At 49.5% G+C, this 16,509-nt stretch overlaps 1 protein-coding gene across 1 annotated transcript in view; it reads right to left on the bottom strand.

Moving 5' to 3' along the window:
* Positions 1-16,509, bottom strand: part of Rnf213 (ring finger protein 213) — an 87,654-nt gene that overhangs the window by 14,596 nt on the left and 56,549 nt on the right. The window contains exons 38-53 of the mRNA XM_077800526.1: positions 15,359-15,571; positions 15,030-15,211; positions 14,337-14,457; positions 11,025-11,125; positions 10,731-10,913; positions 9,875-10,044; positions 9,684-9,783; positions 7,573-7,684; positions 6,534-6,747; positions 6,172-6,362; positions 5,157-5,279; positions 4,022-4,132; positions 3,184-3,426; positions 2,797-2,878; positions 1,596-1,630; positions 207-301 (exon numbers count right to left, since the gene is read on the bottom strand). Coding sequence (XP_077656652.1) covers positions 207-301; positions 1,596-1,630; positions 2,797-2,878; positions 3,184-3,426; positions 4,022-4,132; positions 5,157-5,279; positions 6,172-6,362; positions 6,534-6,747; positions 7,573-7,684; positions 9,684-9,783; positions 9,875-10,044; positions 10,731-10,913; positions 11,025-11,125; positions 14,337-14,457; positions 15,030-15,211; positions 15,359-15,571 — 2,276 coding nt within the window. The remainder of the gene's footprint in view (positions 1-206; positions 302-1,595; positions 1,631-2,796; positions 2,879-3,183; positions 3,427-4,021; positions 4,133-5,156; positions 5,280-6,171; positions 6,363-6,533; positions 6,748-7,572; positions 7,685-9,683; positions 9,784-9,874; positions 10,045-10,730; positions 10,914-11,024; positions 11,126-14,336; positions 14,458-15,029; positions 15,212-15,358; positions 15,572-16,509) is intronic.

Below are 16,509 nucleotides of genomic sequence, written 5' to 3'. Positions count from 1 at the left end.
TAGCTCAGTTTTAGAGCACTTGCCTGGCACATGAGGCCGCAGGTCCCGTCCCTAGCACTGAAAACAAAACAAAACAAAAAAGCCCAAAACCAAAAGTGACTGCAGGTGTGCTTGATGTGACTCCCCAGCACAACCAGGGCGCAGATGTGCAGCAGTGGACAGCCCAGAGCCCCAGCCTCTGAGGGAGGGAAGCTGAGCCCACATACCTGATGCTCAGGAAGCCGGTGTGAGGTTTGTGGTCGATACCTCCGATGAGAGCACCGCAGTCAACACAGGAGCCCTGCTCCATCGGCATGCCACACTGGGACAGAGAGGGGACCCACAGTGAGCGTCATGGCATGCATAGGAGCCACCCTGTACAGGAGGTGGCCTGTGCTGCTGGGACTACATCTGTGCGTATGTGTGTCAAGGAGGAACAGGAGCCTGGCGACAGGGCGGGCACTTAACCAAGTGTGCTATCCAGCGGCAAAGGTAGCTTTATTTAAAAATAACCAGCATGACAGTTTTTCTTCCCAAGTAGAGTGACAAGAGTGCACAACCCAGTCTCCCATCCTCACACTCACCACCTCTCTCTCCCTACATCTTGCACACCAGCCTCCAGAGCTTTCCTATCTAACTGGACAGACCTCCTCATCCACTGGAAAGAACCCAAACACCTAACCACAAGATCTGCCCCTACCGGGGCTGGGGACATGGCTCAAGTGGTAGCGCGCTCGCCTGGCCCCGCGCATGCCAGGTGTGCTTGAGGTGACTCCCCAGCACAACCAGGTTCAATCCTCAGCACCACATAAGAATAAAATAAAGATGTTTTTATAAAAAATAAATATTAAACAAAAAAAAAATTCCTCTCTTTCTCTTAAAAAAAAAAAAAGATCTGCCTCTACCAAGAGCCCATGTTTCCAAGTCACAGGGTGCCCTGCCACATGTGAACCACAACCACAGCAGACCCTTCGCTGCAGGCTCTCAGAACAGAGAGGTCCTGGAACCCGTTCCTATCTCACTTCACAACAAGGAAGTGAGTAGGTTCCGGAGGGTGCAGTGTCTCCTGTTCACTTTATGGAGCAGCACACTTGAATCCAGTCCAGCAGCCTGTTGCTCAGCAGGCGCAGATGCCATGAGCAGCCCGGAGACGCCCTAGAGTCCTGGAAGAGCAGCATCCACTCTTCCCCCAGGGCTCACCACTCAGGCCCCTGAATCTTTCCTGTCCTCTGGTGTCTAGCCCACACTTCCTTTCTGGCTAGTGATCCAGCAGAAGGTCTGTGTGGCAGGGCCAGGGAGGGAGTGGGGCTCCCAGCCAGCAGCACCATGGTATCCCAGGGACTTGGGCAGTGCCTGTAGATTCACTGGTCCAGGAAGTGCTGCTCCTGGTACCCAGTGAGCCAAGGTCAGGCATGCTGCTAAATATCCTACAATCCAATAAAGACCTGCAGTAAAGAATAATGTCCACAGTGCCATTTAGATGCTCAGTTGGAACACCATGAGCAGCCCCCAGAATGAGCCTGTATCTCCCAGAAGGTCACGACACTTATTCTCTGCACCCTTCCACTTCGGATGAGAATGCACATTTTGAGCCTCCCCCAAATACCAAGACTCACCTCTCCGACAGAGCATGGATGACCGTTGGGACAACCTGTTCAAAGAACAACAGGACACATGTTAACTAGTGAGCCTCCACCAAATGACCTATGTGGGAAGGGGAAATTGCTGCCCTCCTCTCTGTCCCTGACCAAAAGGACCCACAGCCTACGTCCTGAGCTCCTCACCAGAATCCTTGAGCCATGCCGTCAGCTAAGTTACTAGACATGTTCCTGGAGTTAACTGAATACGTGCCACCAGTGAAAAGTGTCTGACCTTGGCTTTACACAGCAGAGAGGTGAGATTCACACACCAGGGCCACCTGGTGGCAGAGGGGACAGTGTTTTGTAACTTTCTATTCCCTTGGATGTTTTTTTTTTTTTTGGCAAAACCATGTTTTATAACAATTTTAAAAACTAGTTATTGGGGCTGGGGATGTGGCTCAAGCGGTAGCGCGCTCGCCTGGCATGCGTGCGGCCCGGGTTCGATCTCCAGCACCACATACAAAGATGTTGTGTCCGCCGAGAACTAAAAAATAAATAAATATTAAAAAAAAAAAACTAGGGGCTGGAGATGTGGCTCAAGCGGTAGCGCGCTCGCCTGGCATGCGTGTGGCCCGGGTTCGATCCTCAGCACCACATACAGACAAAGATGTTGTGTCCGCCAGATACTAAAAAATAAATATTAAAATTCTCTCTCTCTCTCCCTCTCTCTCTTTCTTTAAAAAAAAAAAAAACTAGTTATTGGGGGCTGGGGATGTGGTTCAGCGGTAGCGCGCTCGCCTGGCATGCGTGTGGCCCGGGTTCAATTCCCAGCACCACGTACAAACAAAGATGTTGTGTCCGCCGAAAACTAAAAAATAAATATTAAAAAATTCTCTCTCTCTCTCTTAAAAAAAAAAAAAAAACCTGGATTATGACTGCTTTTGAATGAGCCTCAGAATGGTCCCCAGGTCTCCATTCTCCCAAATGACATTTTCTGGAGAGCAACAATGCAGCCCAAAGGTTTTGTCCCATGACTATGCAGGAAAACGTCATCTAGCCAGCAAACTATGTGGCTCTCAAGCCACATGGCTCTGCCAATTGCCAAAGGCAGGAGGAGGCAGGTGACTTGGGCCTTCAGCAGAACCCTATGAAGCCCAGGACCAACCCCAGGTCTGGCGTGATCAAAGGATGCTCTTACAAGCTGCAAAGTATGACCCCTTCAGACACCAGTACTCACTGTACCAGCGGACACCTTCCAGACCCCTCCACTTCTGGGCTTGAGCTAGCAGGTCTTCAGGCATCGTTGGGAGAAAAGCATTCTGAAAGACCAAGAGCAGAAATTGCCCTCCTAAGCGGGCCTGTTGGCTGTGGCTGCTAACCAGGAAGAGGCACACAGTGAGGAAGTTTCTACTCAGCTCAAGAGCTGTTTACAGAGAACGTACAGCAACTTCATGTGAAATGACAGCCACGGCACCAGCACTGTGCTGAAGAACCAAGTGGGGCAACAGTGCAGAGAATCTAGAAGATGGATAGGTTTGACGGTTCCCATGGCCACATCTCATGTTGTCATGTTGGCTGGATCTCCCAACATGACAAACCACTGAAGTTTCACAGGGCTGCTTACCGCCATGCTGGCCGGGGAGAAGGCCAAGTTCCTCAAAGGCGCCAAGACTTCGCTCTGTCCACACAGAAGGACAGCTGCAGCATGAACAGCCATTTCTGTCACTGTTCCTTCAAGGCTCTCGACACCAGGGCCCGTGCTCAGCAAGGGCAGAGTGTGGTCCACGAGGGATGCTGCGAAAGGCCTGACCCCCGGAGGAGACAGGACCCTGCTGTCTTCAATGAACCGGCTCACAGCCTTGCACTGCTGGCTCGAAAGACGTTTTTCACATTAGGGTATGTCAAAGAAGAGCGCTGCGTGAATTCAGGGTTTTCTCTTTGAAAGTCACACATTTCAATATTGAGTACTTATCAAATATCAAGGTAAATATAGTTAAATGATCACCAAAGGAGGGTAAATTAATCAGGAAAGAGAAAGTTCAAGGCTGGGGTTGTGGCTCAGTGGTAGCGTGCTTGCCTAGCAAGTGTGAAGTACTGGGTTTAATTCTCAGCACCATATATAAAACAAATAAATGAATAAAGGTCCATTAATAACTAATAAAAATTAAACAAGAACAAAAAAGAGAATGTTCATATAGAAACACAATAACCACATTCTTGAGTACAGATTTCAATACTCTGTTTTGGTAAACATTATGTAATGTTCCTGAGTCTATAAACTTTGGGTTAAACAAAAAATATTTCTTCCACATAACAAGGGTACACCCTTTGTCCTATAAAGGAAGTTTCGGAAGGTCATACTTCCTATTATCCTAGATGCAAATCAAAGTTGTGACTTTTACTGTGCTCAGAAAGTCCCTCCCAATCATGAGACTAAGTGCAAGCTCCAGCATGTCACTCACCTCTGGCTTAGGGTGGAGGTCCTTGTTGTGGGAGCAGTGGAGAGCAGCCACTTCTCGGTATAGCACCAGCAGCAGGAAGACCACCTGTCGAGCTCCAGGGCTCCTGCAGACCTGTGGGCAGGATGTGGAGCGAGCATTCAGAAGCTCCACAGGACTACCTAGAGCAGCCTTCCCAAGGCCATGCACCAGGGCCTCCACACACACGCCTGGGACTGTGCGTCCATGAGGCAGGCTCAGGTTAATCAGGCAGCCTCGTCGGCACCTGTTCTCCTCCAGCTACCTCACTGATCTTAGCAATGTTTCCTGAGAAGAGACAGCATTTTCTATTTTCTCTTCCCAGCACAAGGCCAGGATAAAGAGTGACTCAAAAGGAAGCAAGACCCGAATAAGTTAAAGGTGACAATCCTGGGGCTTGGTGGAGAGCACTTATGCCGTGCTCTTTTTTTTTTTAATGTGAGCACCACATAAAAAAATAAATTTAAAAATACAGGTATTGTGTCCATCTACAACTAAAAATACTAAGAAAAAGACCAGAATCCTAAAACCCTGTATTAATACCAGAATAGACACATAAGCATACACATGGATTGTGAATCTACATGGCTATGGATTTGGCTAATAGTGCTGACATCTTTCACAATAATCCTGTAGAAAATTATTTCTCAGCAAGGTCTTTTTTTTTTTAAATAATTCTTTTTTTTTTCTTTAATATTTATTTTTTAGTTCTCGGTGGACACAACATCTTTGTTGGTATGTGGTGCTGGGGATCGAACCCGGGCCGCACGCGTGCCAGGCGAGCGCGCTACCGCTTGAGCCACATCCCCAGCCCCTCAGCAAGGTCTTAAAGAGATAATGCACATAAACAAATAAAAAGGAAGTGGCTGATGGCCTTGGCAGGTGCAGCAAATGTATGAGCCCAGCTCAGTTGCTGCTGCACTACTGTTCCAGCCATTAGTTCCCCCATGCTGGCCACTGCACCATGCAGGCCATGGGCATATGCCTCCTGGCATGCAGTGTGATTCTAGGGGCTGTTCGGAGGCCCTCCCCATCCTCTCCACCTGCATCCTTGAACATAACCAGAGAAGATGGGGCACAAGGGTCCCCTGGCAGCAAGGGAAGCTGCATGCCATCCTACCTTCAGAGCAGCCTCGAGGCTGGGGGCCTTGCCCTTGAGCATGGCTTTGCCCACGGCGTCACGAAGTGCCTTGTATTCATCCCCATGCACCAGGTATCGGTCCATCTGGCCCGTGTGGTCCTTCTGCAGCCCAAGAGCAGGGGGTTAGTCACAGTGGAATGGGGTGGGATGTTCTGTAAGAACCCTTCTCCACAGGCAACCCAAGGCACGAGGCACCACTGGAGGCTAGAGGCAGCTGAGCTGGGTCGCCCTGTGGGGCCTGCGCAGGACACTCCTGGGGTCTTCAGGAGCACAGCCTTCACAGGGACGGAGAGCCCGGGAAGGAGGGAGGCTAACCTTGGAACTGCTTGCTTTCTGTATATATAGCACCATACCAAGTGAGGTGACAAAAACATGTCATCCTGAGTCCCATGCTAAAAATGCCTAGAGGACTGGGGCTGCAGCTCAGTGGCAAAGTGCTTGCCTAGCATGCGTGAGGCACTGGGTTTGATCCTCAGCACCACATAAAAATTAACAAAAAAAATAATAAAGACATTCTGTCCATCTACAACTACAACAACAACAAATGTCTGGAGTTTCAGTGCCATTTTGGGACCCCCAGGACAGTAAGAATTTACCAATTTCTGAGCACTAGGAGCTGAGAAGCCTGAAAGTCAAACCCATGGCAATTGTCTCTCAATTCTCACCGGCCTCTGCCTGGCAGAGAGCACAAGACACCGCCTCAAAGCTGAATCTCCTTATAATTTGCTGGAAGCAAATATTAAAAAATACTCATTCACTTTCTCTCGTCTAATTCAATTAGAAGTGAAGCCTGGGTAAGCTGCAGGTGAATGAGCACCCACACGTGTCCACGCCTATCTTTGCTCTCCAGTACATGGCCTAAACCCACCTTGAAGCAGGGACCAAGGACCAGATAGATGCCTGCCAGTGCCCTCCTGTCGTGAGGACTGGGAGGTGGGGCAGGGTGGGGAGTGGTGCCCGAAGCTTGCCCGCGCTGCCAGGGTCCTGCCCTCACCTGCTGTGCAATGACTCCCTTGGGAAACACCCACTGGCACTGACGGCCCTGCCTGGAGAGGCTCTGCACAAACTCCATCCCACGCAGGCTCGCGAGCCTCCGGACCAGGTACACGCAGTACCAGTCGTTCCCCGCTCGGGTGCAGAACTGCTCGACGTGCCGCAGGTAGCCCTGCTGTTCCTCAGCCAGCTCTGAGAATGCAAGGACAAAACTGGTCAGGGACTGGGGACTGAGGCCCTGCTTCTAGGGAACTCAGTAAAACACACCCAGGAGAGGGGAACATGGTAAGGGTCAGCAAGACCCTAAGGAACTGTCCAACTTCTCTAGGCAGAGCCAACTTCTCCCAGGTAGGGAAGACCTGCCTGAGCCCTCCTGAAGCTCCAAGAGGAGGTCAGAAGCCCTGTCAAGACACAGGCGGGTCCTGGCCACCTCCTGCAGGTACTCAACAGACGCCGCAGTGGCAGGTCCTTGGCCTCGTCTCCCCGAGGAGCAGGTCAGGAGGAAACGGCCTTCCTCCCTCAGGCCCTGGAGTTCACTCTGTGTGCAGTCAGCGCTGGTCTTCTCCTGGATTGAATCCTGAGGAACAAAGAACAAGAAAGAAAAGAATATTATGCTTTTTAATAGGCAAGTCTCTGACCTTCTGAAATTGCTGGGAGAATTAAAGGGAAGATAAAGACCGCCATTGTAGAGCGGAGTATAAATTTTTTGGATCATAGAAAACAATTGGAAAAAGCAAACCTGTAAAGGGAAAAAAATGTACAATTTAAGATAAAAAGAATAAACCCACATGTGTTAATGATGTTTAGAAGAGTGGCTTTGTTTTATATTCCTGTAATTCTCAGAAGCCTAGTTTAACAGAAGTCAGCTGACTTCCTTCATCTGCTTCTGATGCCACATTGAGGCATATGAAGGAATAAAAATATGAAGAAAATAGAAATAAAAAGGATTCATGATCTCACCAGCTGGGGACAACCCTGGCTAACCGTGAGGCACAGTCATCTAGGCTGCGGTTCCTTCCGCTTTACACAAACGTGTGCACGACTGTCAATAGTTACGTACTGCTTAACAACAGGACACCTTCAAGAAACGCATCCTTAGGGGATTTCACCGCCGTGCAAACGTTGGACAGCTTTACAGGCTAGGTGGAGATCTCACATACCACCAGAGTGGTGTATGACAGTGACAGAAATGTCACCAAACAGCTCCTGACGTGTGTGTGACACTAAGGACAGAGCAATGTCTTTGAAACTTTTTTCTTTTTCCACGTGGGAAAGAAATATCTGTTAATCACACTGAGTAAAGCTACATCCTGTCAGTTTTCAGAAACTCTGCCACTGAGTAGACCACATGGTTCAGACAGTTTGCAGAAGCAGAGCGACGAAGCAGCGGCCGCCGGCTTACCTCCAGGCAGTTGATGAAGAGCATGTACAGTTCGGTCTTGTCTTCAGTGATGAACGCCTTCTTCTCTAACAGGGACAAGTAGGCCTGGATGTAATCTTTCACTGCATCGAAGCTGTGGAAAGAGCAATATTATTTCTGGTTATATCAGGATGGCAGAATCACCCTACACAAAAGAACATCTACTAACCAATCATCTGCCCATCTATTTTTCCCTGTGTGTATAAAGGTATAATACATACATATGGAAGTATATAGATTTAACAGCTTTTTATTAAAAATGTTGTCAGAGTCTCGGAGGAATATGGAATTCCATATTGCAGACCAGCTGTTCTTAAAACTCATTGAGAACTGCAGACAATTTTTTGTTTATTTAGGTCAAATCTTTCAATGTTTATGGTACTAAAAATTAAAACTGAAGTTTCAAGAGTATTTATTAATTCATGTAAGACAAAAAGAATAAACCCTCATGTTCTTGGAAGCCTAGTTTAACAGAAGTCAGCTGACTTCCATCACCTGCTTCTGATGCTACATTGAGGCATATGAAGAAAATCTGGCCTTACAGACGACGTAGTTGGAAAAGGAGAAAATGTTTAACAGTCCTTGCATATATTTGGGGCTATTCTTTTTCGATACTGTACCAACCCCTGAAAAGTGATCATTTCTCAAAGCTGGTTGTGGGGCCTGAGACCACACCATTTCTGTTTTCACTTTCAATTACGCGACACCCACACAGTCCACTCTGCTGTGGATTGTTCCCAGGGCCTCCCTGCGGGCTAGTCAAAGCTGTACGACTGAGCTGCATGCCTAGCTGCTGGATCATTTTGACACACATGATTCTGTGACATGAGGCATTGGTCATTTGGAAAAGCCTTGGTTTGCTGAGCAAGGCAGATCATGAGAGTTGGCATCTTTTTTCTGCGACCTATATTCATTAACCTCACTACAGATGTGTGGTCTGGTAGTCATTGGTTTAAGCAAAATGGCAAGGCCTGAGGGTAGCAGCCACTCTAAACCGGAGACCTTTAGGAGTGGCATTCTTTGAGATAACCACTCTCCTCTGCTATGCAGCTGGAGTGTTTCTGGTCCATTTCCTGCTGCTACACAACATTAAAAATTGCAAACTTAATGGTCAAGATTTAGTGACTCCCATAAGTGAAACTGGGATTTAAAAAATTACATGTTCAGGGGCTTAGGCTGTAGCTCAGTGGTAAAGTGCTTTCCTCCCATGTGTGAGGCACTGGGTTCAATCCTCAGCACCACATAAAAACAAATAAAGATACTGTGTCCCCATCTACAACTAAATAAATATTTTTAAAAACATTACATGTTCACAGTGGAGAAGTAAACCATGACTCTGGTTATAATTTCCTTCATGCAGAGAGGCCCACAATTCACCCATCACTGCTTTGGCAATGGCATCACAAATAGCCACATGTTGAAAAGGCAAATTACTGTCTCACTTTTTTAAAATATATTTTTAAATTGTAGATGGACACCATGCCTTTACTTTATTTGTTAATTTTTATACAGTGCTGAGGAGCAAACCCAGTGCCTCACACATGCTAGATAAGCACTCCACCACCGACCTACAACCCCAGCCCCACTTAGTATTATTTTTAAAAATTCAGCTCAGGGACCCCTTCCCCACCAAAGAGTCCCACCATCACTCTGAGAACTGAAGCCTGATGAACACATAGGATCAGTCAGCTTGGACAACAGGACAGACACCATGTTTGGACAACACGGACTGCCCATCTAACCAAGAAAACACAGAGTCCATGCGCCGTGGAACTGGACTTGGAGGAAGCCAAGGGTGAAGGAGGTTCTGAGTTACTCCCCCACAAATCATACTCTGGGGTGGGCTGTGGAGCTAGGGTCAGAAACCCTCTGGATGCAGGGTTCTGCATGCTTTACCACGCCGAGGATCCCTCCCCAGCATTCTGTCTTCTTGCTACCTACACGCCCTCGGCCAGGGCCAAATCATATGCCCCCCGGGGACAGTGTCTATACACAACCATGAGCTAGGACATGTGGCAGCACGAAGACCAAGCATGGCGCACCCAGAGAAGCCAAGGCCCTGGAGAAGCGCGCACTCGGGGAGCCGCTCCCACCTGTACTTCAGGAGCAGCTTCAGCACCACGGAGCGAATGACGGGAGTCTTATCCACGGCATCGTCAAATGGCGAGAGAGACTTGGTGTGTTCCCGGTGTCCTTAGCCAGAACGAAAAAGATGCTTTTGCTCATATCATGGCACCAAATGGAGAGGAACTGAATCTAGGTTTGAAGGAAGAAAGCAACTCACGTTGGGGAGCATCTCTCAAGAGCTCCTTCCGCACGAAGAGTAGAGACAGCAGCCCATCAATCACGCTCTTCTGAGGAGGGGTATTGTCTTTGAAGCATACAGTAGAAACCAGGTCCACAAAGAAACTGTTGCACATCTGCCGGAACTGGGCGTGTTTCCCAATGGCCACCCTGAGGAAATGGCAGCAAACCCACTCAGAAGGCTCAGAGAGCGTGTTCCCAAATCCCTGCATGCAGAATGACTTGAGATTCAGACAACATCTCATTTTACACCATCAGATTCAAGTGTCCACTGCCTTTGATCAGCTGGTCTTTGCAACTGCAGACAGCATCTACACATATCTCCTCCAAGAATAGCTCCACCATTGAACCAGCCCAAGCATGTCACAGAACCCCTCGGTTGGGAGGAAAGATGGAAAACCACCACTGGCGGAGCAGGACCACGGTCTGAAGCGCACAGCGCTATGGCTCTCTTCCCCACCCCCAGAGGCTGGGCAGAGCGGGGGTGTGGCTTTGTGGTAGAGGGCTTGCTTGCCAAGCACACACCAGGCCTGGGCTCCACAGGGCACCCGCCACCCACGCAAAAAGGAGGACAGAGAAGCTGGTCTCTCTCACGGGCTTCATTTCATATTGTCTGAATTTTGCTGTCTCAAAATCTTGCCGGACATGTGATATCTTGGAGAGACAGGAATTCTGAGGCACCCAATGTCTAAGAAGTGCCCAAGTGAGAGCCTCACTTTAGACAGCTCTCCAAAGCCAGGCTTTTACCAGATGGAAGAAAAATTGAAGTTCTGAATATTATTTGAAAAAAAGGATACAGAAAAGAGGAAGACTTTTAAAGAGATTGAGTGTTTTACCTGTGCTCTTGGGAAACTGTCACAGAGAACTTGTCAGGCAGGTCGGTTAAACAGAAGGGGCAAATCATCTGCCCGGGGACGAGCCAGCTCTTGATGCAGGGCAGGCAGTACACATGGTCACAGGGCAGACACACAGGGTCCTGAGCATCTCCCAGGCAGATGGGGCACGGCTGCATTCCAAACCTGGAATCCAACCAGGCGATGGGCCAGGCAGACGCTGGCCTGGAGCACCAGGCCCCCCCAGGGCCCCCTAGGGGCAGCGCTCCCTCCCCGCTGGAGCCCAGACCCTCTCACCTGGCCAGGCTCTTGCTGGCTTGCTCCTTGCACTCACAGAGTGTGGTCATCACAGCCATAAAAGGCCTCTGGGTCTTGAGGTTGGAGTTCTCTTGAAGACACTGGAGAAGAAAGTCCTGGTGAGAGGTGGCACCCAGCGAGGGGGAGCAGGGGTCCCCCAAGTCAGCTGTGCCCTGGGGCAGCCCAAGGCCTCAGGGATTCTTTGAATGTCCCAGGCTGTCAACTCTTTGTGGCCTGCTGCTTTTTAAAAACAAGGACTAAATTACCAGGTCTCTTCTCCGCTCCTCCTTTCGGGTCTACCCCCTTCCCTCATCTGGTGTTTTCAAACATTAAATAATAACGTCATGGCCTTGCAGACACACCATTAAGCTTTAAGAGACCTGGGCATTTTTTGAATATTTACGTAGACCTTGATTGGTTGAATGGGTGATTGATTTAGAGACGGGGTCTGGCTGTGTTTTCCAAGCTGCTCTCAAACTCCTGGCCTCAAGCGGGGACTACAGCTGTGTACCGCCACCCCTGGCTAGAGCATGTTTTAAAGGAACGTCACATGGAGACCCAGTGTGGCTGCACGGCCGCCCTTCTGGTCAAGTCCCCTCCACTCCCAGGTAACTACACGCCTAAGCTTTTCCTCTGAGGGCGCAGGCACCTGTGTCATCACCCTGCCACTGTCCTGCATGTTCTCCTTTAGGCCCAGAGGCCTGGGAGGCCCCACTGCAGGGTGCTTCTGCGACTTCCTGGTCGGCTGCTCAGCTGCAGCTGACGGGTGTTAACTACTGTATGGCCGCCCCACGACTCTTCCAGATTCCTGTCATGGGCATTCAGTGTGTGCTGGGGCTTCTGGACTCTGAACCGTGAGTGCTACACTAACAGTCTAGGGTGCATCTGCTTCCGTAAACACAGGTAGTTGGGCTGGGGAGCACTTTCCTGGCATGCACGCGGCCCTGGGTTCCACCCTAGCACCACGAAATAAATCAAAGTGTCTCTAGGACACAGTTAGAAATGCACATCTCCAGCAGTGCAGGGCAGTGATCTCATGATTCAACCACTGTTTCTGAGTTTGTGCTCAGGCAGGATGTTGGTATAGACATTCCTACAGGAAGTTTCTTAAAGGGCAGTTCCTATTTGGACTTTGCATAGGGTATTTTTTTAATTCATAAATCATGTCAAATATTCTGTCTAGCTTTTGAAGTTATCATTTAGAGGTAACTTTTTAGCTTATATCACTGATGACATTTATAGATTTTTTTGAGCCATCCTTGAATTCCCAGGATTGATCATACTTGAAAATGATGTGTGTTTTATCCTGATAAACTTGATTTGTTAAGTAACAACCCAACTCAGCAGCAGGCAAAGGACTTAGACATTCTTCAAAGACACATAAATACCAGACAGTGGTCCTCTTCCTGCTTTGGATACAGCCCTTGATGCTCTAAAGCAGGCTTATTTTTCTCTCCTCCCTCATCTTAGGGAAAACAGGATTCCTTTGAATGGCTCTTTAAAAACCCTCTGGTCCCATATCACTCCAGTCAGAATGGCAATTATCAATAATATAGGTAATAAAAAATGTGGGTGAGGACTGGGGTTGTGGCTTAGCGGTAGAGCGCTTGCCTCGCATGTGTGAAGCACTGGGTTCCATCCTCAGCACCACATAAAAATAAATAAATTAAATAAAGGAATCATGTCCATCTACAACTAATAAAATAATATTAAAAAAAATGTGGGTGAGGATATGGGGAAAAAGGCACACTCAGACATTGCTGGTGGGACTGCACATTGGTGCAACTGCTCTAGAAAACAGAAAACTTGGAATGGAATCACCATTTTACCCAGTTATCCCATGCCTCAGCATATACCCAAAGGACTTAAAATCAGCATACTACAGTGACACAGCCACATCAATGTTTATAACAGCTCAATTCACAATAGCTAAACTATGGAACCAATGTCAGTGCTCTTCAGAAGATGAATGGATTAAGAAAATGGGTAGATATACATTATGGAATGAAATTAAGGCATTTGCGAGTAAATGGATGGAAATGGAGCCTATCATGCTAAGTGAAATCAATCAATCCCCCAAACCAAAGGCTGAATGTTTTCTCTGATATGCTGATGCTGACTCACAATAGGTGGGCAGGGTGGGGGTGGGATAGTGGAAGTTCACCAGATGAGATGGAACAGGTGGAAGGGAGGGGAACAGGAATAGGAAAGACAGTAGAATGAATCGGACACCACTTTCCTACGTTTGTATGTGAGTACACGGCCAGTGTAACTCCACATCGTGTTCAACCATATATGTCTGATAGGTCAGAATGCACTCTACTGTGACATACAACTACAAAGAATGACAGCAACAAAAAATAGGGGGGGGCCCTCTGTTCCCCCTGATCTGGGGAGTCACAGCTTCTGGGACACAAGTCGCTGTGTTTCTCCTTTGCTATTTATTGCAAAGCAATAAAATGTCTTTTTCCTGTTTCAAAAAACGCAAAAACAAAAACAAAAACCTCTCAAGTTCCATGGTCCATTAGCACACTCTGTGAAAGGTCTCCTGTGCTTTCCAGCTAGACCAGGAACTTAGTTCAGGGCGATGAAACATGAGCTGGAGCGTGCATGGGTCCTGGGTGCAGCTCAGGGGCCAGTGCCAGCCCACATGTGTGAGGCCCTGGGTCCCAGCCCGGACGGCCACAGGCTCTACAGCAGGAACAGCCTTCGAAGACCAGCAGCTGGAAGGTGGTTGTTGAGGAGGACAGAGGGGCAAGCAAGAAGCAGTGTGGGCACCTGACCCTGGGAGTGAGCAAGCCCTGGCCTGCACAGATCATCCTGCACAGGGCCTCGGACATTCTGGAAAAGTCGGGGTGCGCTGGCACTTGGCACCTCAGCCAATCTCCTCTTAGAGCATTTGCCTGCATTCAAAGGCTGCACACCTGTCTGCAGTGGCCTTTCACAGACACCCTGACAGAGGGTACTAAGGAGGCCAATGGCCTTCTACCCACAGGGGGTACTCATGAGACAGTCACAGGACCAAAGTCATGTTGTGCTGAGTGGCCGTTGTTGCTAGACAGCCTGGCCACAGAGATGGTGGCTTTCTCTGGTACTGGAAGCAGAGGCTCAGTGGTCTTCTGTTCCCATAGTCCCACTGATTGTTCCAAGGTCATCCTGGAGGTCGGTGGAGCCCACCCCTTTAGCCCTTGCAAAGCACCCACAAGCAAGTTCCACAAGCAAGTTCCAGACAAAATACGTGCATTCCCTATGCTGCTAGGTGAGAGCCCAGCACTGACCTGCATCCCACCAAGAGATGTGCCCAGTGCTCACCTTGTCCAGTGAGAAGACGTACTTGGTCACCAGCTGGCACAGCTCAGGAATCTGGCTCTCAGTCCCCAGGAGCACGTGCTCCACAAAGAGTGCAAGGGGAAAAACCCGATTCCACTGGGTCCTGTAAAAGAGGGTGTCACACTCAGCTCTGACAGAGGACTCTGAGACAAGAGGAGGAGAGGGCAGGCTCCAGGCGGCGCAGGAAGGTGAGCTGACTGGAGGGGTTACCCCCAGCCCTGCCCTCAGCAGTGCTCCTAGCAAGCAGGTCTTGGGGTCTCCCTGTGCTACCTCAGCACACACTGCCACTGGGCCGGCTCTCAGTCCCGGGCACAGGGAGTCCCTCTTGACACTCACGGTCCAGCACAGGTTGAGATGCCCTCAACCCTGAAGGCCTGCCCCTCTGCTTGCCCTGCCCGCCATGTCCTTCCATTGGCTGCCTGCCACCACTGTAGTTCTCAAGGTGCAGCTTAGCAACCTGCCAGTCTTTTTGGGCCCCGGGGCACCACGGCCTATCTGCATGTGGCTCTCCTGTCTCCAGCACCTGTCGACAGGCTTCGTCAAGGCACAGTGAGTGCACAGAGCCCCCCTGTGTCAGAAGCATGTGCCCGCCCTGCTGCTAAGTGCGTCTCGACCTGGAGTCCATGAGTGAGCACAGGCCCAGCGGGCCAGGGACAGGCGGGCCCCAGGTCTCACCTCAGCTCCGCAGTGACAGCTCTGGCCACGCTCCCACTGCCTTGTAAGTACCCGTCGGAGCACACGAGCTCCAACGGCATGGCCAGCTTCCTCACCAGCTGCAGCCAGGCCTGGGCACTCGGCTTCAGGGTGTCTCCCGTCAGCATTTCAGCACAGGCCACGGCGGCCAACACATCCAGTGTCTGGGAAGAGGACAGCGCTCGTGTGACCCTGTGGGATCCCCGCCCTCCACCCACCCTCTTCTTTGCCTGTGGCTCCCATGCCCCTGAAGGGTCTCCCTTGCTCCTGGGGATGGGCCAGGGCCTGGGCCTCCCACAGGGCCGTCCTACCATTTCACTGCCAACGATGTCATGCTTCTGTGCCGCTTCAGTGAGGCTCTGCAGAACCTGCGGGTGGGTGGTCACGATTCTGGAGAAGTTGTGCAGGCGCGTCCTGAAATGCTGATAGGCCAGGTGCACCCATGGCAAGCAGAGCCTGTCCTCCGGCCTCCCTGAGGCTGCTCGCAGCTCACAGATGCAGGACCACAGGGCCATCTGCAGAAACTGGGGTTTCGAAGGGTTTTAGTATGCATTTTTAAATTATAAAGAGATGTTTTCCTGTGGGAAATCAGAACTGTTCAAAAAACCACGGAAAAGAAAAAATTAGAAACCAGACTTCACATCTCCCGACTGCTTTTCAGTAGAGCCTCTGGCCATTTTCCTAGCTACGCCTTAGAATCATCCACAGATCGGGATCTGAGGATTTTTCCACTCAAGATTAGACTAGGAGAATTACTCTATCACTTGTTACTTGTGGAACACATCATTTTCAATGGTTGCAAAACGACCATTTTAAAGTGGCCATACTTTAGTTTGTCCCTCCATTGTTTATTTGGACACTTAATTCATTTCTAATTCTTCATGATCAGAAACAAAGCTGGAAGAGCCTTTCTGGGACACCTACCCAGGCTCTGCTGGCTCTAGCAGGATGGCCTGCAGCTGGGGACGAGGCGTTGTGACCACCTGCCACATAATTGCTGCTCAGCACCTGCCCAGGAGGCCTCGCAGTTCCACCATTCCTTTTGAAAACTTGGTTTTGCCAAATGGGCAGGTACAAGTGGCATCTGAAAACTGTCTATGCTCTCTTGACCTAGGTGGGTGGGGGCTGAGCAGGTGAGCAAAGCTTTCCAGACCCCCACACGATTACACTCTGTGTAGCTGACTTGTAGCTTCTACCTGTTTTTAAAAATCAGGATATATTCTGCTGATTCCCAAGAAAACCCTGCTGACCTTCCGTGGCACTGGCTGCAGTATGTTCTCCCACACCTGCCACCTCCTTTCACCATTCTGAGTGTGGCTACCAGGCAGCCGGGTGGATTTTCTCCAGAAACAGAAAAGTATCAATCATTCCACTGAATTTCACTTATTATACTCATCTTAGGAGGTCAGTTACATTAATTTTGTCAACATAAACTCAACAATTTAAAGAGGTGCTCCAGGAA

This window comes from Urocitellus parryii, chromosome 7, assembly GCF_045843805.1.
Source record: "Urocitellus parryii isolate mUroPar1 chromosome 7, mUroPar1.hap1, whole genome shotgun sequence".
Classification (NCBI taxonomy): domain Eukaryota; kingdom Metazoa; phylum Chordata; class Mammalia; order Rodentia; family Sciuridae; genus Urocitellus; species Urocitellus parryii.
The sequence above is the reverse complement of the archived record's forward strand: the minus strand, read 5'-3'. Positions and strand labels throughout refer to the sequence as shown.